The sequence below is a fragment of the Daktulosphaira vitifoliae genome, unplaced genomic scaffold (genome assembly GCF_025091365.1).
Source record: "Daktulosphaira vitifoliae isolate Bord-2020 unplaced genomic scaffold, ASM2509136v1 Scaffold_5, whole genome shotgun sequence".
Lineage (NCBI taxonomy): Eukaryota > Metazoa > Arthropoda > Insecta > Hemiptera > Phylloxeridae > Daktulosphaira > Daktulosphaira vitifoliae.
Genome location: NW_026099576.1, coordinates 872,259 through 892,654, shown reverse-complemented (window position 1 = coordinate 892,654; position 20,396 = coordinate 872,259). Strand labels below are relative to the sequence as shown.

The 20,396-nt window shown below is 26.5% G+C and overlaps 1 protein-coding gene and 2 long non-coding RNA genes across 7 annotated transcripts in view; 1 reads left to right on the top strand and 2 right to left on the bottom strand.

The window, feature by feature from the left end:
• LOC126908080 (uncharacterized) overlaps positions 1-19,659 on the bottom strand; it is a 33,993-nt gene extending 14,334 nt beyond the window's left edge. For 2 of the 5 annotated variants that reach the window (XR_007704700.1, XM_050689931.1), the window contains exons 1-4: positions 14,935-15,091; positions 14,338-14,398; positions 6,080-6,275; positions 5,793-6,006 (exon numbers count right to left, since the gene is read on the bottom strand). Coding sequence is in view for 4 of the 5 variants with exons in the window: in XM_050689931.1 (XP_050545888.1) it covers positions 5,793-6,006; positions 6,080-6,275; positions 14,338-14,398; positions 14,935-14,966 (503 nt within the window). In the remaining variant the exon portion in view is untranslated. Of the gene's footprint in view, positions 1-5,792; positions 6,007-6,079; positions 6,276-14,337; positions 14,399-14,934; positions 15,092-19,102 lie in introns of those variants that run through there. The other 3 variants (XM_050689933.1, XM_050689932.1, XM_050689934.1) reach the window with 3 other exon arrangements.
• Positions 751-11,617, top strand: LOC126908111 (uncharacterized). The gene is made up of 3 exons (XR_007704712.1): positions 751-971; positions 8,467-8,517; positions 10,592-11,617. It is a non-coding gene; the product is annotated as an uncharacterized LOC126908111 (long non-coding RNA).
• Positions 7,593-8,895, bottom strand: LOC126908113 (uncharacterized). The gene is made up of 2 exons (XR_007704714.1): positions 8,692-8,895; positions 7,593-8,642 (listed from the first exon to the last, which is right to left on the bottom strand). It is a non-coding gene; the product is annotated as an uncharacterized LOC126908113 (long non-coding RNA).
• Positions 19,660-20,396: the final 737 nt, after the last annotated feature.

The window sequence follows — 20,396 nt, the reverse complement described above, 5'->3', positions numbered from 1 at the left end:
GATAGTTATTAAGAGTTATAAGTAGAATATCATCTGTCCAATTGAAATAAGTGCTAAAAAGATATGTATGTATATGAAAAATGATCAAAAATAAATTTACTTTATTTAAATAATTAGTATTCAATTTTTAATTTAAATTATATTGTACAATAGTACCGGCAGCTTAAGAAAAATTTGATTCGTTCAATGCAATGTCATTCTAAACTGTTGTTAATATAGGGTTGCACAGTTTAAACTAATAACTCTCACATTACTGATCAAAATGGTTTTTTACAAAAAATTTAAATGGGACAATAATAATTTTAGTAATAAGAATTGATCACTTGTGACTAATCTTTAACAATTTTTAACAATTTTAGGATGAGTACTTATAGAGTTACAAGTATTTTAATACATATAGCGTAAATGAATACTGGAGTATATTCTCTATAAATAATTGACTTAAAATAGTTCTTTAATCAAGAAATTTTTAGTTATTAATTACTTTTTAGGATCATTCCTTACATAATCCCTTAATTAACTTATAAAATAGAAAATTATCTAACTAAGAAAATGACTGGTTTATAACAACTTTTGGACCAACATATTGAATGTTATACTCATTTATATACATAGATGCGACTAAGAGTAAGGCCGGAAAATGACTAGTGATAAAAATAGTGTTCGGGTGAACACTCAAGTTGGTCATACTGATAGTGTACTATCTGGTGATAACACTTCCCCATCGGACGCTTGGCCGTTATAGTTTCTAATTCACTCTCTCGAGAACCGTCGCTTGTTTTGTTGTCTTTGTTATTGTAAAAACCGCGTTATTATATCGCTCTCGTTGTAAACTATTTTTTATCCGCCTAACCTAAACATTATATTTTTCTTTTGTTACAACAAAAATCGTCCGTTTGGTGTCAATTCGTTTTGTTAGCCTGTTTGAATCGGCAGCGTAATACGAAACCAAATTTGTGTAATATTAATTGGTAATAATTTTAATCGTTTATTTAATATTTGTTGTTTATATACCTTGTGGTTCGCACATTAGCTCACATTACCCATAGGGTACATTGTCATTTGTATGAAACTATCTTTAAATCTATTAACTCTATTCTGGATTGTAACAATACAATTCTTCTATTAAAACCCAATCAGCAAACTGTTAAAGTGCGAGCCCCTTGGTACAGTTGTTCAGTATTATTTAATTTAGAATTTAGATAAGTTAAAATTGTAGTTAAGTTTCTAGTAATTTATGCTATGATTATCTTTTATGTTATTTATGGTAGTACAAAGCAATTCAAATCCATTAGTCCACATAAGTTAAAGTAAATTAATAGTTGAGTGGCTCAGTTAATAGTTTATTTGATTAATTGTTTATTGTAATGAAATTAGTCTTTTCTTATATTATTATTACAATTTGATTTAATCGACCACTGGTCTTTGCACTATTAAAATTAACTTTGTCCTTTGGCTATTGAACTCTAATGTTTGACCATTTGATTATAAACTTATAATTGATACCAATTGTTTTGTTTTCATATATTTGATTCAACCACTTCTCTTGACCACTTTTATTACTTATCCCTCTCTTAATTTGTTAACGTTCATAGCAATTATACTTGTGTTTTGTTCAATACCTGCTAGTTTCTTACTTTACTTTGTTAATAGAATTGTACAAAATAATTGAATTTAAGTCTGTATTAAATCATACTCTTGTACTTTGCTCATTGCAATAAACTTACTTATTTCATTGAATCATGTCGCACTGAATATTCATATTTTCATTTCACTCTTGAGCACATATACAGTCCACTATCTCAAATCATATATTATAAAGACCTAACTGAGCACATATTACAGGTAAGATAGTTATAGCATTGGAATTAATTGGCTTACACATGGGACAAATTGTATTTACTTTTACTCGTATAATACTTGATGTTATAATTTTTATTTAGTTTAATTGTTCCAATTCCTCCCTATCCCTCCACTCCACGCACATTCCTATACAAATAAATCAGATAGTCACACTAGAAAATCAACTGACTAACCGGCTTTTCTCTTGTCGCCTTCGTAAGAATAGGAGTTCGTTCACTGGTCAGTCCTGTTCTTAACAAATAGCAACACCAATTTTCACCACTAGTCATTACTTTAAATTGTTAATAACTTCTAAAATATTAGTCCAAAAGTTGTTATAGACTAGTTATTTTCTGGGATAAATTATTTCCTATTTTATAAGCAAGTTAAATATTTATTTTGCCATTTAAAAAAAATAAAGTTGACACCCCTATACATTATAAGGATGATCCTAAAAATTTATTAATATCTCATAAATCAAAAAATATATCTAACTAAAAAAAACCAAATATTTTTTTTCCATATTGTATTTATTTTGAGAATAATCGAGTGATTTGTGATAAACCAATCATCCCACATACAAAGTGATTTTTTTATCATAACCCACTCAATAACTTACAGAATAAGTATAATTTAAACTTTTTTTTTTTTTTTGGTTATCTCTAGTTACACATTATTCTTAAATTTATAACTGTGTAATACTTTTTAAGTTCATTTATTACCCTTGAATGGGTGTCAACTTTGTTTTTTAAATGGTAACACATATTTTGAATTTAATAAAATGTTCGAGTTTTTAATTTAATAGTAAATTGCATTTGAATTTTTAATATAACTTTATTAGCTTATTAGATATAATCATTTAAAGTTTCAAATTTTTGAACTAATATACAGGTATAATACACAAGGGATTACAAATACAGGTAGCTAATTGATTTTTTATGACATCGATATTAGCAGGTACACAGCATTGTTATTATCAATGATAGTAAGGTACATTGTTGTGAGTTTATAAATACACCAACTGACAATACAAAAGGTATATTTATTGATAGTTACAATTGATAATAAACAATCCGTGACTGTGATAGCAATATCATAAAAAACCAATTAGCTACCTGTATTTGTAATCCCTTGTATATTATACCTATATATTAACTCAAAAATTTGAAACTTTAAATGTTATATCTAATAAACAAATTAAGTTTTATTAAAAATTGACACGGCCCGCGTCGCTTTGTTATACACGATGCCCCGCGACTCGGCCACCTTTATCAGCCGTCGCCCTACTATGAATATTTGACTGACCAACACCGCGTGTTCTACGCTACGGTGCAAAGTCCAGCAAATGCTGAACGGCCGACGACGACCCGCCGCAAATAATGCGAGAGTCTTCCTCCCGTTATGAAAGTGACAATGTCGACCAACCGATCCGCACCCGCGCACTGTCGCCTACAACGCTGCTAACCATTTTGCCGTCCAAGGATTACGCCGGACATCGCGTCGTCGACGTCAGCGAAAGTGCCGCGATATTATGCGAAGATTATTATTACTGTGTTAATCTTTTCGGTTTGTTTTATTTTTGTTAACATAATCTGTTGTCGCTCATTTAATAAACGGCCCACGGGTCTCTACCCTCAAAACCAGTGTCGACCACATTTTTGCGACGTAAGTCGTGTCAATNTACATTTTTGCGCCGTAAGTCGTGTCAAAATTCAAATGCCATTTATTATTGAATTAAAAACTCAAACATTTTATTAAATTAAAAATATGTGTTACCATTTAAAAAAACAAAGTTGACACCCTTACCAGGCATAAGGGATGAACTTAAAAAGTATTACATAGTTAATAATTCAAGAATAATGTGTAACTAAAGATAATAATAAAAAAAAAATTTTAATTATTATTATTCAATAAGTAATTGAGTGGGTTATGATAAAAAAATCACCCTGTATAACTTATGATCTACATAACATTTTGTACTTTTTTTTTAAATCAATTTTTACAATATATAAATATATTTAAAATATGTTTTATGTTATTTTTCGCAATTACAAAAAATATTTTAAAAATTAATTTTTTTTAAGATTTGAAGATGGTCATTTTATAGATATATTTTAAAATAAAATTTTGATACCAAAAACTCTTATTTTAATTCAGTAGTTACGTTTATACAGCATTTTGAAGTTTGTTAAATTTTGATTTTTTTTACAATTTTCTTATGGTATCAAATGTTAGTCTATATTATGTAAAATACGGAAGTAATCACTCATTACGTTATTTACTGGTAACAGTAGGCGATTTCTTTTACATGGATAAAATTACGTTTAACGTGCTTTATACAGAAATTATTATCTCTAATTTTCATGGTTAGCAAAGTTAAAAGTGATAACAATTTTTAATTTGCGTGATCCTATCATTATAATGATACTATTATAGGATATTCGTTGTTAGGAGATTTCATAATAAATGCACTTATTCACCTTTAAATTTATAATATATGAACGTATTTAATTAAAAACTCAACATGTTTTAGACAATGTTTCTATAATTTTTTTTAATCTTAATTATTCTACTACTTGTTTTTTCATGTCAGTTATAAATTCTTATTCAAATGTTAATAATTTTCATGGAAAAGAAATCGGCGTACTGTTACCAGTAAATAACGTAATAAGTGTTTACTTATTACGTTTAGTGTATACCAAGTTCACTAATTTTATTGATCATGCTGATATTGTTTGGCAATGAACTATTAATTTTATCACTATTAGTACAGCAGTACACAGTTCAGTAGTATTTCACACTACTTATGGGCAATTAAGTTATAAACTAACCTTATACCTTAACTTGAACATCATAAACTAAGAAAAAATTATTATCAATACCCTCGTGGCTCATGTTATCATTATCACCTAATCCAAGGTGGATATATTGACCAGTAGTCCTAAGTTAAATCAGAAATCTGATCTAATATTTGTACATTGTATGAATTTATTTTATTGTTAAACTGTTAAGAACCGTGTAGCATTTTAACAATATAATTTATTTGTTATCTAATTGTAAACAGCTATTAACCATTTACAGGTTTCGAACAACGAACCACAGAGAATTTTTAAAGAAGTTTGCGAACTATTTCATTTATACATTGCTACCAATTTTTTTCGAACTGTGAACTGTTAAGTTACAGGTACTGATACAGTTCAGAATAGTTCATCTAAATGAATAGTTCAAATGAACTATTCGTTCACGAACTTAACATCTCTAATATAAACTAACATTTGATAACATAAAAAAATACTAAAAAAAATTAAAATTTAACAAACTTCAAAATGCTATATAAACGTAACTACTGAATTAAAATAAGAGTTTTTGGTATTAAAATTTTTCTTTAAAACTTATCTATAAAATGATAACCTTAAAATCTTAAAAAAAATAATTTTTAAAATATTTGTTTATAATTGCGAAAAATAACATAAAACATATTTTAAATTAAGTTCTATATTGTAAAAATTGATTAAAAAAATAAATAAAATGTTATGTAGATCAAAAGTTTTATGAGTTGTCAGTTAGATCTATTCCACTCTACATATAGAGTGTTCAGTAAGTAAAGAAACAGGTTTCTCTTGTTCTCATTGTTTATAAAAATTGTTTCCTTACTTATCAAACACTCAGTATATAAATGTTACCTATTGTATGGTATTTATGTCAAATATTGGTAATTTTATTCGAAGTGGATAAAAAATGGAAGTATTATAAAATGTGTTAATTTTGTGGTATTTTCATAATACATACAAATAATATAAATATTTACATAGGGTGGTTATAAAACCGTAGTCTAGTTGATAATTAAATATTATAATAAAAGTGATTAAGATAAAGAATGAGAGAAATGGAAAAATATCAGAAAAATGACAATTTTGAATTTTTATGTGTATTGGTGGTGTATGTAATACCCATTATTTTGTTGAAGAATTGTAGCTAAACTTAAACCATCCATCCATTGAATCATGAGCTCCCTTGAATCAGCTGCAAAGTAATATGTTCTCATATTGTCATGCTCAGCCTTAAAACTAAATTTCCGAAAAATTTTATCTTCAGAAGGTGAACACGGGGATATTTTATATGATGGTAGCAATATTGAACCCAATAATCTTTCTTCTTCATCATCTAAAATATTTAAAAACATTAAAAAAAGTTTTCTTGTACTAAAAAATTTGATACCTGTGCGAAAAAGACATACTTTTGTAGTAAAAAAGACAAAATTCAGATAAAACAAACCATCGTTTTTTCCATAACATTAATCCTTCACTTCCTTGTTTATAAAGCCATCCTTGTAATGTAACAGCAGCTGATGGTAATCTTTTAACATGAGGTGAATTTAAAGGACTAGTACCTATTGACACTTTCCGAATTGGTTGCGTAATCACAACTGTATTCTGTAATATTATATTATCAATAATAATATTAGCATATGATAATATATGATGTTATCGTTTGTATGTCACATATTAAGAATATACTTATTGTACAGATTTTTAAGTAATGACTACGCGCAGTTCCCCTTTGTAATTAAATAATTAGAATAGAAGGCCTCACTTCCAAGATCATGCTGGAGATCGCTAAACTTCCGCTTCTGACTATAAAAAACCATTTCTCCCCGTTAAAACCAGTTTTTTCAGTAACATTAAAATACACACAAATTTGCGACACTCTATTCAAGATTCTCGCTCTCTAGGACTAGGTCATTTCTTTTAATTAATTTGGACTTAGAATATTTTTCAAATAAAATGACACTCAGAAATTAAAAAAAAAATTTTATTTTGATGATTCTTTTATTAAAGTTTAATTATTCATTAAATAATAATGTTTTATTTATTTTTTCTTATGATGAAAATAAACGTCAATTAATATTTCAAACATTAAACCCTGTTGTTTAAGTTATTTTATTTTAATAATAAATCCAACCCAACTTTAAATATTTATTAATTAATTGTAAACTTTTCTTATTGGGTCTTAGCTAGTCTTAGAGTTTAATATTTTTGTTCTAACGAACATCGCGCTGGAGGACAGCACAAGGAAACTTACGAATATATTTTTAGTGTCTAAATTTTGTCTTGGTGATCATTGTGCCGCATCAATTCAAGACGTCAGCGTCGGGACACATTGGGTCACTACATTATCGGCTTGATAAAATTTTTACATATATATAAATATTTTTAAATCTTGTTTCGGCCAGGCCAGGGGAAGATATAAGAAATATACTCACTCAACAAAGATAAAAAATATAGTGTTTAGAATCTATTTCATATAAAAATCAGTTATAGATTTTGTGTAATGAAGTCATATTATTAAAATGTGAATCGTTATCGTAAATAATTATATTGACCATACAACGCGAAGTGTGAACTGTGTTTAAAACGCAGTGCAATTAATATACAAAATCAACATTGGATTAATTAAAATATTATTACTAGACATAGGACATAAGGTAAGCACAATTTAACCTATGCATTCAAACCATAAACAATCTATTACGTAAAAATCAAAATATGTTATACAATTTTAAGGGATATTTAACATAATTTATTGAATATTACCTAACTCCCAAGATACCAAAACTTATCCTTTTTACGTTTTATCCATTTTACACATTTATTAACCTTCAATTTTTAGCTTCGATGCGAGCTGAGAAGTAATTATTTTACTATGTGTTTTAGCTTTAATGCGAAGCTGAGAAGGTATTAATTTTACTATGATGTGTTTTTTTATTTTTTTTTTTTGTGTCTGTGAACGCTCAATCTCAGCTCTCGCTGGACCGATTTTGATGAACAATATGTCAAAAGATCACAAATCGTATCTAGTCGAAGACATTACCCTCAAAAAATTGCAAATTTAAAAATCGCTAATTTTCGATATTTTTTCATTTTTTTTTACTTAAAATTGCCATAACTTTTTTAAAAATGATCGAATCAATATAATTTTTTTTTTTATAGATACCTTAGATATTTACCTATCATTTTATATATTTTTGTGAACATTTGACCCTTTAACAGCCCACAGAAAGGGTTTCAAAATAGTAACTTTTTTACAAAAAATTAACTTTTTCAACTTAACTTTTGAAAATGTTCCGGAAAGACTGACACATTTATATATACCTTAAATTAAAGCTTATGTAATATACTTTAATTTGAAAAAAAAAAGAATTTGACCTCTGGATTTGTCTTCATGGTAAAAATGACTACCGTATTCAAAAATTTGCTATTTTTGTGTTAAAATTCTGGGTTTTGTATTTTATTTTATTTTAAAATATCTGACAATGGGAGTACAGATTTTCATAAATATTATATAAATTAAAATTAATATAGCATAGACAGTTAAACTTATTTAAATTTGTTTGCTTCTTTTAAGTCGAGAAAAATAACTTTGAAATTTAATTTAGCTTAAATAGCCAATTTTTTTCAATTTCACGGCATCGACGTACGGTTGCCCAGTTGGTAAGATTTATGTTTTACACGCTTGGGGTACGAGGTTCCATCCCGCGTATAGCAATGAATTTTTTGCATTTTTTCTTAATTCTTTTTAAAGTTAGTATAAATTTTTAACTCGTTTGATTTTTATCTCATTTAGATTCAATAACTTCAATAAAGATCAAGGATCCCATCACTTTAGTCGCCCCTTGTAAGAAGAAATTTCTTATTCGTATTAAAATTATTTTACTATATTTTAAGTTTTAGCTTCGATGCAAAGCTGAGAAGATATTTTTTTGTGACTATCATTTATTTTCTCTGCTCTAACTTGACCTACTTTTTTNGATATTTTTTTGTGACTATCATTTATTTTCTTTGCTCTAACTTTTTTCAACGATACGTCAAATGACTACAATTCGTATCTAGTTGAAGATATTACCCTCAAAAATTGAAAAAAAAATTCTAATTTATCAATTACATGTTCTCCATAAAGACAATTAAATCATTCATTTCTAATGTTTTCAAAGTATTTATTGACGAATCAAGTTTGATATGATAGGTTTCAACTACAAAATTAAATCATTTTACTTTGTAATTTAATAATTTTTTACAAATATAATCAAATTTTATAATACGCTCAATCGAGTATATTTTTTTAACAACTTTGTTTTGATTGGTTCATTTAGTTAAAGTAAATCATTAAAATTAATTAAGTTCTGAATATTTCAATTATAGAATCTTTTCAACAAACAACAAAAGTTCCTAGGNCTTTTCAAACACCAAAAGTTACTAGGAAATTATTACTATTACTTCTATTTAAGTTATCTATTACCATAAAAATGCAAAAAAATATTGAGCTTTNCATAGTAGATTTCTATTTAAGTGTTCTATTACGATAAAAATGCAAAAAAATAATCAGTTTTTCTGATAAATATTCTGTAAATAGTATTTATAAAACTTCCTAACTGCATATTAATCTTAACGATACAATTTTTTTAATTCTCAAAAATTTTTTTATTTAATGATGTCAATTTCAAACTTGTAATTGAGCTAAAAGTTATGGTAACACATTCAATTTTTTTTGCTATAAACTTTCACAAAACTTTATCAAAAATTTTTCATCAACTTTAAAGAAAAAAAAAAATAGGTTAAAATAGAAAATTTGAACCGATTATTTTTAACATATTAAAAATCAAATCAGTAATAATTTGAAAACAANACATATTAAAAATCATAGCAGTAACAATTCGAAAACAATTTTTTTTTTTTTAATTATTATTTTATATGTAATTAGTAATAATATAAAAAATTAGAAATTATAGAAAAAGTCTAATTGCAAATTTGAAAACAACGCGAAAAGTTGATTTAGAAAAGTATATTTTTGCTTCTGATGAAAGTTCCATGTTGTCCAGTGCATTTATTTATAGTAACAAACAGTTTTTATTGAACAATATTGTATTAAGCCCTTTAAATTTTTATACATGTAAAAGTTAAGCAAAATGTAACTTCGTTATTAGGTTTATAATTTCTCCGTATAAATTACAATATTAAATTAATGAATATCAATTTCAAACTAAATTTAATAACTATAATTAGTATTTATTCATATATTATATTTTAAAATCAAAGAACTACTAATCAGGATATAATTAAAGAAATAAGAGTTGATGTTGCTTTTGAAATATTTCACCAATTTCTCTAAAGGAAACACTATCTACANTTGCTTTTTGAAAAATCCACCAATTTCTCTAAATTAAACACTATCTACAGATTTGCATCGAAGCGTTACTTTATTCATAAAAACAATAATTGTTTTTAAATTGAAATTAATGATTTTAATTATTAAAATCATTAATTTCTAATATTCTTAAAGTATTCATTGTCGAATTAGATTTGATATGATAAAAGTTTTCAACTACAAAAGTAAATAATTTTCCTTTGTAATTTCTTTATGATAGTTTATTATGATTTGTGATTGTAATGACTGTAAGTTTAAATCTATAGGGTGAGCGAAATCTGGTAAGACACTTTTGAGAATTTTAAATTTTTGTAAAAAGAAAAATTATTTAAGTTTATAAAACTCTACAATAATATGAAGTTAAATATTTTTTTTTATCCCTTCAGGGATAAAAATGTTTATTTATAATTTTTTTAAATGGGAACCACTATTTTTGATTTGATAATATGATAGAAAAAAAAAAAATTACAAACAATTTTGTTCTTATAATTTTTTTATCCGAACAACTGTTTACGTTTTATAATTGTTTAAAGATTTTGATTTCCAGAAAAAATATTGTCACATATTATGTTTCATAATAGCGGTGGCAGTGCAACCGGTATTTTTGTTAGATCCTTTAGTCTTACAAAACCATAGACTTAGTGTTTGGCCGCCCATCATTTGTAGCGCCACTTGCATACCACCGGTTCACGCGATCGAGTTTTGTTACGCGTTGAGTGCGTATGGCGAGTCTGGTTTTGGCGCTTATGCTATTAAGAACGATCCTATGACGGACAGTGGAGCGCTGCAACTTGAGAGCCCACAGCTAAGTTCCGTGATCGCCAATTCAATAGCAAAAAAAAGGAAAAGAAATTTTGGATGCCCATCCACGGGTTCATGTTTTGAAGAACGTGTCTGGTCCTTGTATACGGCTTAACGAAGTAACCAGCTTGCATATAAAGAATTTAAATATATAATTGTGTAGTAACGGTAGATTAATTTATGTAATATTGTGTTTAGTAATAATAAAATTTACATTTGTTCTGTCAAAGAGTATTGTCATTAAATTTTTAGTTAGTCAAGTCGTGTCCATAATAGGCGAAGATACTGGGTGCCCCGACCAAGAGGTGTTTTCGAGTCGGTGGCATATCACTTAGCTATTAATAATACACCGAAAACCCGGTTTCAATCTATTATTGTTATTACTCATTTAGTGCGTAGTAAATTTTTATAGCTAATTTACCTGTCATAACTTGATCAATAAAATTTGGTTCATGTAACAGCAAATAAAAATAATGACTTCTGTATTTAATACAGTAAAATGACAATAGAAATTTGGTCAAAAATCACTTAACTTTAACAAGCTGTAATGGACGAATGGTTAATCGGATAAAAACAATCCAGCACAGGTCGCGGCACAGTGATCACGTAGCATAGTTGAATCAAGTATAATGATATCAGACAGTGATTAAAATCACTATAAAAAAAAAGCGCTTCGATGCAAATCTTTAGATAGTGTTTAATTTTAAAAAATTGGTGTATTATTCCAAAAGCTACATGATCTGCTAGTTCTTTATTAATATCCTGATTAAGATAAAGTATGTCGAATGAAAAAGGGATTATTAAAAAATATTATTTCTCATAAAAAAATTGTGTTAATCCTTACACTTTTCAATAAGTTATAGCATTATAAAGTAAAAAATGTAAATTATGAAATCGAGAATTTTCACACAAAAATAGCATTCGGTAGCCATTTTCACCATGAAGACAAGTCCAGAGGTCAAATTTTTTTTTTCATATTAAAGTATTACATTTCCTTTAATTTAAGATATATATAAAAGGGTAAAACCTTCCGGAACACTTTCAAAAGTTAAGTTGAAAAAGTTCTCCTTTCTATATGCATTTTTTAGATTTGAAGCCACCCCGTATATAGGGAAATGATCTGATTTAAAAAAAAAGTATGTCAAATGAAAGAGGTATATATAAAGTATTTATTATTAAAAAGAATAGAATTGATTCATTCATTTTTTAAAAAGTTATAGCAACATAATGTTAAAAAAAAACCCAGCACAGGAGGTTGGCGGCACAGTGGTGACGTGGCATAGTTGGATCAATTATAATGATATCTGACAGTGATTAAAATCACTATAAAAAAAAGATTAGATTTAAAAAAAAAAACGCTTCGATAAAAAGATTTAGATAGTGTTTAATTTTAAGAAAATTGGTGTATTATTCCAAAAGCTACATGATCTGCTAGTTCTTTATTAATATCCTGATTAAGATAAAGTATGTCGAATGAATGAGAGATAATTAAAAAATATTATTTCTCATAAAAAAATTGTGTTGGTCCATAACACAATGTTAAAAAATGTAAAATATAAAATCAAGAATTTTTTCACAAAAATAGCATATTTTTGCATATGGTAGTCATTTTCAACATGAAGACAAGTACAGAGGTCAAATTTTTTTTTTTCAAATTAAAGTATATTACATAAGCTTTAATTTAAGGTATATATAAAAGTGTCAGTCTTTCCGGAACACTTTCAAAAGATAATTTTTGTAAAAAAGTTGCTATTTTGAATCCCCCTGTAGGCTGGTAAAGGGTTAAATTTATAAAAAGTATACCAAATGATAGGTAAAGACATCATGCATCCATAAAAAAAAAATTATATTGATTTGTTCATTTTTGAAAAAGTTACGGCAGTTTTTAGTAAAAAAATTGAAAAAATGTCGATAATTAGTGATTTTTAAATTTGTAATTTTTTTGGAGGTTTCCCCCATTTACGGGAAATGAGGGAAATTTTTTCAATTTTTGAGGGTAATGTCTTCGACTAGATACGATTTGTGATATTTTGACGTATCGTTGAAAGAAATCGGTTCGGTGAGAGCTGAGAAAAAGTGGTAACAGACACAAAAAAAAAAAAAAACAAATCATAGTAAAACCAATACCTTCTCAGCTTCGCATCGAAGCTAAAAATTATAACAACAAAATTGTTTGTAATTTTTTTTCTTTCATATTTTAAAGTTAAAATAGGGGTTTTTATCCTTGAAGGGACGAAAAGAATAATGGTTTGACTACATATTATTGTAGAGTTTTTTGAACTTGATATTTTTTCTCTATAATAAAATTTAAAATTCTCAATATTTTCTGAGAAAATGAGTGTCTTAACAGATTTCAATCATTCTGTATACTGGACTCAACTATGCCACGTCCCCACTGTTCTCAGTCTTTTTTTTTTTTATTATTTTCGTTAATTTTTAAAACATTTTAACGTATCATTTTAATACATAATGCTAGGTTATATATTTTATGTTATGTGTATATGGCCACATATAGAAATTGTGCCGCCGGGGTATTCCATTCTACCACCCTTAAACCCTTTTTATTTCGTTAAAAAATTCTTTTTTACTTGAATAACCCACCAAAAAAAATCTTTGAATCTATAATTTATATTGTTTTATATTTTACTTCCACCCAGGCTGCACTAAAATGCCCTTATTTTTATTTTTTGAAAATTCCATGTAGCTAGTTCAATAATTCCGACTATAATGCAATCTTGGGCTTTTTATTATTTAAGCAATTAAAATTATAAGAACATTTATTACAATATTATTACTACTTATATTAAACGCGTTGAATAATGAATTCTTAATTGCTAATGTAATTCTTAATAAATGTGAATTAGCATAGAGCGAGGTGCTGATGTGATGTTTTTACTTTGTAGCCCAAAGTTACTGTAAAACTATAATTATAGTTTTTACCTTATTCATTTTGTCAATAACTTAACTTAATTTATTCAACAACTTGTCTATCGCCAATTGTCATCATAACTATAACCAACCATCCTCGTCTAACTTGGATATATATACTAACCAACTAAACTAGGTCAGACATATTTACATTACACATAACTTATATTAACTGAATATATAATTTGTAATCAATTTACTTTGTTGTTGATATAAATCAATAGTTTAATTTTATTATAATCTCATTAGTAACTAAGGTACACGTTTGCCTGTATCTCGTTTAGGTAATTAAAATCCATTTAAGGATATAGGGACAATATTTGGGCATACCCGTGTAGCTACCGATTCGTGGATTTGACCAAGATCTCTTAATATTAAACGTAGTATCTCAAAAGAGCTTTTTTTTGGTAAGATCATTATTTTTCCCAGTAGTTTGTATTTTAAATATTATTGTTTAGTTAACAATCATTTATAACACAACACTCTTTAAGATACTACCTATAAACTACACACAGATAATAACGAATGAATAATGAAATTACTTATATAATTGTGTATATTTACCTTTTTTAATGTAGCCATGGTTAAGACTTTAGAATTAGATAATGTAGTTGTTGGGTCAACCCTGAAATAATAGTTATAAAACAGTTTTTATTATATCATTATTTTAACTTACATATAAGAACACATATATTACAAAATAAATATAGTTTAAAAAACTAAAAAACACGCTTTTAAACTATATTTATTTTTCACTTATTAGTTTCATGTTATGATAGTAGTTACTATCAATATCTTGGTTATGAATGTGTTAAAGCTTTCATGGATTGTCTTGTTACTTGAAGTGCTTGAGGATATATCCATGTTTGCAGTTGAGTCCGAAACGTCAGAACTCAAGAGGGACTAAAGGGGTTAAGACACTAAATTGACAAATTGAATCTTAAAAATTATGTAAATTGATGTATAAAGTATATTTTAGAGTTATGGGAAAATATAATTAGCACTCTCAATAATGTATTCTAGTTGTGCCTATAATTATAGTTTTACCTGAATTTATCACATCAAATAATTTATTTACTCGTTAAATAAGTTATTAATAAGTCCAATTCTAAAAAAAATAATCAAACTATAAGAAATATATCACTATCATAAATTACTTACCATGACCAAAAATTTGAAAAACAATGTAACATAATAATGAGTGGAATATTTTCTTATATTATACTAAATATATTTTTAATTCATTATTTATATATTTAAATTATTTTATGTTTATTATTAATATTAGGAAAATTAAAAATTTGTTTATTAATTTTGACGCTAAGTATTTATTTAATAAAAACCAATTATAATCATGATTTGCAAAATGTCTGTATAATTTCTTTATTTAGGATTCTAAACGATCTCATTTGTAGTAAAAATTAAATAAAATTAATTTGATTTCAAAAATTTTAAATCCATTACAAATATTTTCTTTAGATAGCACTGATAAATTCTGTTGTATTAGTAAAATTATTTAGATACAAAACTGTACAGTATGAATTAAGGTGCACCAATTGTTACTTAGAAGGATAAGCGCGCGCACAACATCGACCGCGAGGAATATAAGTACGCACATGCGTTTTACAGTTTTGAATCAAATACACTTATTATTTTCTACGAATTTTATTTCATGAAATATTACAATATCTCATATAATAAAATTTCTGTTAATGCAATGTTAACCTTATCAGTTGAATTAAAAAACTTCCTAATAAACTGATAAACATCTACTAGTAAATAATTAAAAAACTAGTAAAGAGCAAATTAACTCCATCCTTGTTAATGATATAGTTACTTACAATTTATAAAGAAAATATTGAAGGGATTAGTACAATAACCGGCTTGCTCCATTTTTTATAATTTTTGGTACAAAATAATTTTTCAACTGTTTTATGTGATAACGAGAACTGTACGTTCACTAGAAAAACTAATAGTGTAAAAATAGAAATTCTAAGTACACATAATATTTAAGAATTTAATACTAAAATTATTTAAATTTAGTGCCTCCTAAATAATTTCAAAAAAAAGAAAAAATGTCGGTTATTGGCACTCACTCATCTTCATTTTCTGTCAAAAATTCACATTATTTTAGGTTTTATCCGTAGATCAGAATGAATCCATTTTACTTTGAAGTATATTTATATTGTTTTTTGAACAAAATTTTAGCTTTGATGCGAAGCTGAGAAAGTATTAATTTTACTATGATGTATTTTTTTTTTTTTTGTGTGTCTGTTACCACTTTTCTCAGCTCTCACCGAATCGATTTCTTTCAATGATACGTCAAAATATCACAAATCGTATCTAGTCGAAGACATTACCCTCAAAAATTTAAAAAATTTCCTTTTCCCCGTAAATGGGGGAAACCTCCAAAAAAATTAAAATATAAAAATCGCTAATTTTCGAAATTTTTTCAATTTTTTTTACTAAAAACTGCCGTAACTTTTTCAAAAATGAACAAATCAATATAATTTTTTTTATGGATGCTTGATGTCTCTACCTATCATTAGGTATATTTTTTTTATAAATTTAACCCTTTGCCAGCCCACAGGAGAGGATTCAAAATGACAACTTTTTCAACTTAACTTTTGAAAGTGTTCCGGAAATACTGACACTTTTATATATATTTTAAATTAAAGCTTATGTTATATACTTTAATATTAAAAAAAAAATTTCGGACTTTATTTTGTTTTCATGGTGAAAACAGTCATCAAAGTTAATAAAAAAATACGATTTTTGTAAAAAAATTCTTTTTCATATTTTTAACTTTATAACACTATAAATCTTTGAAAAATGTATAGATCAATACAATTTTTTTATGAGAAATAATATTTATATACTTCTTTCATTCAACATACATTTTTTTTAAATCGGACCATTTCCCTTAATACAGGGGTGATTCAAAACATAAAAATGCTATAGAAAGTAGAAATTTTTTAACTTGACTTTTGAAAATGATCCGAAAAGTCTGACACTTTTATATTTATCTTAAATTAAAGATAATGAAAAAAATATTATTTTATTATGAAAAAAAATATTTGACCTCTGGACTTGTCTTCGTGATGAAAACGGTTACCAAATGCTATTTTCGTGTGAAAATTCTTGATTTTATTTTTTACATTTTTAACTTTATAATGCTATAATTTATTGAAAAGTGTATGGATCAACACAATTTTTTTATGAGAAATAATATTTTTAATAATCCCTTTTTCATTCAGGATAATAATAAGGAAATAGCAGATCATGTAGTTTTTGGAATAATCCACCAATTTTTTAAAATTAAACACTATCTAAAAATTTGCATCGAAGCGTTTTTTTTTATAGTGATTTTAATCACTGTCAGATATCATTATAATTGATCCAACTATGCCACGTCACCACTGTGCCGCGAACCTCCTGTGCTGGGTTTTTTTACATTGTTTTACATATATATATAAAACGATGAAATCGGTAAAATTTTTCAACGCTCACTGCTCTAATTTTTCGCTTCCGGCGAGACTTACATAAGTGTGGAAGGTATCACGCCGTTCCAACAGTTAATTTAAATCACTAATGGTCGGGCAATTTTAGGTTTTTAAGACTTTTTTTTATTAATTCCTCAACTTAGTCTATAGTAAATTTTCCTGTGACATAAATAAATACCCATCAATATTGTTTTTGATTTTTTATTCATAAAATAAAAAATTTTAGATGATTTCGTTTAAAATAAAGAAATTGTATCAAAACATTATCTCCTAATAAAAAGTATTATTTTAAATTGCACTTATCGTGAATCTATTATGGGAAATAACGTACTTTTGAGAAAGAGCCAAGTAGGGTTGGGTTGGCCTCAAACCTCATTTTCAAATTTTTTTTTTTTATTCTATATTCTTATAGGAAACTAATTTATATATTTGTAAAAAAGTATTTTCCTTATTGATGATTCAATAATTTATCTTAAAGGTTTAGATAAAATGTAGGGTTTTAAACTAAAACCTTATTATTCAATTTTCGGTTGCTAGTACTTTTAAAAATTTAAAAACTTAAACAGTACTGCATAATGTGTACAAATATATAAGATATCTGATGGTAATTAAAATCACTATCACAAAAAATGGTACAATGAAAATCAGATGATTTAGTTTAATTTTTAAAAGGAATTGTTGGATTATTCCAATGTACCATCAATTTAAATTTCCCTAATCATATCCTGATTACTAGATTTATGATAAATAAGAATAATATATGATTAAACACGTATTATAGAAATAATATTTAGTATGAAATTAAAACTTACAGCTTTTAACCTCCTGTGGCCAGATAAAGAATCATATTCCTAAAAAAATGATACTAAATAAAAAGGAAATATCTAAAATAATTAAAAAAAAAAAAATTGTTTTAATTTATTAATTTTTCAAAATGTTACAGTAGTTTTAAATAAAAATAACAACTTGAAACATTTATTTTTTACACCAAATTAATAAAGTTGAAAAGGTTTTCCTAACAAAAGTTGCTATTTGAATCTTTCATTGTGTGGAAGTAAAAGTCCATTTTAGAGAGGGAAATTTTTAAAATTTTTGAAGGTAATGACTGACTAGATACGATACGTTTAAGTGTTCTTTGACGTATCGTAAAGTAAGAACTAAGAAAAAGTGGCAATAGGAAAAAGACACATTATAGTAGACCTTCTATACATTCTTAATTTCGTATCAAAACTAAAATGTAGTTGAAGAATATGGCTAATATATTAATTAATTTTACTACCTTTATAAGTACAAAGTATTTTGTACATACATATGTTTATTTTCCTTCTAAACGATCTTAAATCTTTTAAAGGAATAATAAGTCAAACTTGAATTACATATTACTTGATAAAATAATCACACAAATATTTTTATAAAAGTTAGTTATAATTCAAGGTAACTAACATTTTAAAGAACATAAATTTTATTTATTTTTTTATGGAGCATAAATTTAAAAATATTTTGTACGTTTTGATTTCAAGCATAAAGTAAGAATGTATAAAAATTATTAAGACATTTAAAATAATCAATCAGCTTATTAATTTTTTTAAATATAAAAATTCAAATCGTGTCTATATTTACCACAATTTATTTTATTTAAACTAAAAAATAATATTTACATTTAAAGAATATAATTTTGTTTAAAACTATAAAACAACACAAATAAAACCTATATAGAGTGAATATTACAAAAGATTAACAAGAAAAAAATTAAATGGTTACCATTTATAATCTTGTTACAATAGCTATATCAAATATAAGTATATATAAAAGTTTAATTAACTTACCCACTATGGTTATCAAAGTTTAACGACCAGTGACATAACTGAATCCAATATTCCAGTCTGTCAATAGTTGATAATTTATCGTAATCACTGAACACGATAAAATCATACACAAGATTTTTACATTAAATCAAGTTCTCTAAAAATGCGTTAAATTTAAATCAATAAATTCATCAAATATATCGAAATAACATTATTACAAACATTTTAGCACTGTTACTTCACGTAATCATCAAAATTTTAACGAAAATCGTTTTAATGAACGCGGCGACGCACTTAGGAATTTTGTTGGCGGCTATTTTATTAGGGTATACAGGAAAAAACGACCAAATATGTGTGCTACAATGCCTAGTCAGCAGCAGTAACATACGGAAACCCAGCGGTGGGAGTATGCTCGGAGATACACCATGCATACACGTATTGGTATACACTCGTGTACGAAACGCCGGTCGGATAAACTTGTTGAACCAAAACTGGTTGCTGCGATGCCTACAAGAACGTAGAAGGCACGCCACAGACCCGCTTAACAGCAATCGATGGGAGCGCGGATAGGTAGTTGGGACACGGAGCAACCGCACGTACAAGGCTCTACACACAAAGAACAGAATAGATCTCGTGTTGTCGACCAGTGTGGACTACTAAAGCATATAACATGTTACATACTATCTTTAATAATAATATAGATAGTAATAGAACTAGGGACATACTACTTATTACTTTTATATATATATATATATGTATAAACATAGGTATAAATGTACTAACGAATCAAAGTATTATTTATACGTGTGTAACGGTTTTTTTTTACTTGAGGATCTTGAAGATCGTCTGAGAACCAATGGACTGCCTTTCCATCGACAGATGTTCACCACTCGAGTGGGGGTGTTTTACCCTTATTCCTTTATATCACTTTTAAATCGTAGGTAATAATATTTTTCTTTTGCTATAGTGTCCTGACCTTTTATAAAAAAATACATTCTGTCATTGCAATGATATAAAAAAACTTATCAGACAACTTATTCTGCCAAAACTAAATTTTATTTATTTTTGAAATTTCGGTAAAACTGAGTCATTCTGTTTCAAACACTCATATGTTCAAAAAATAATATTCATTATTTTTCTTTATCATTTTTAATTATTATTAGCAAATCCATCAAGAAAAAGCAAAATTAAAAAAAAATGTTTCTTCGATTTTGCAATTGAACGACTTAATTGTTCTCAAATTAATATTTTCTTTTTAATGATATAAGCTTCTATAAATTTACTTGAATTTAAACGTTAAAACGAAATAATTCTT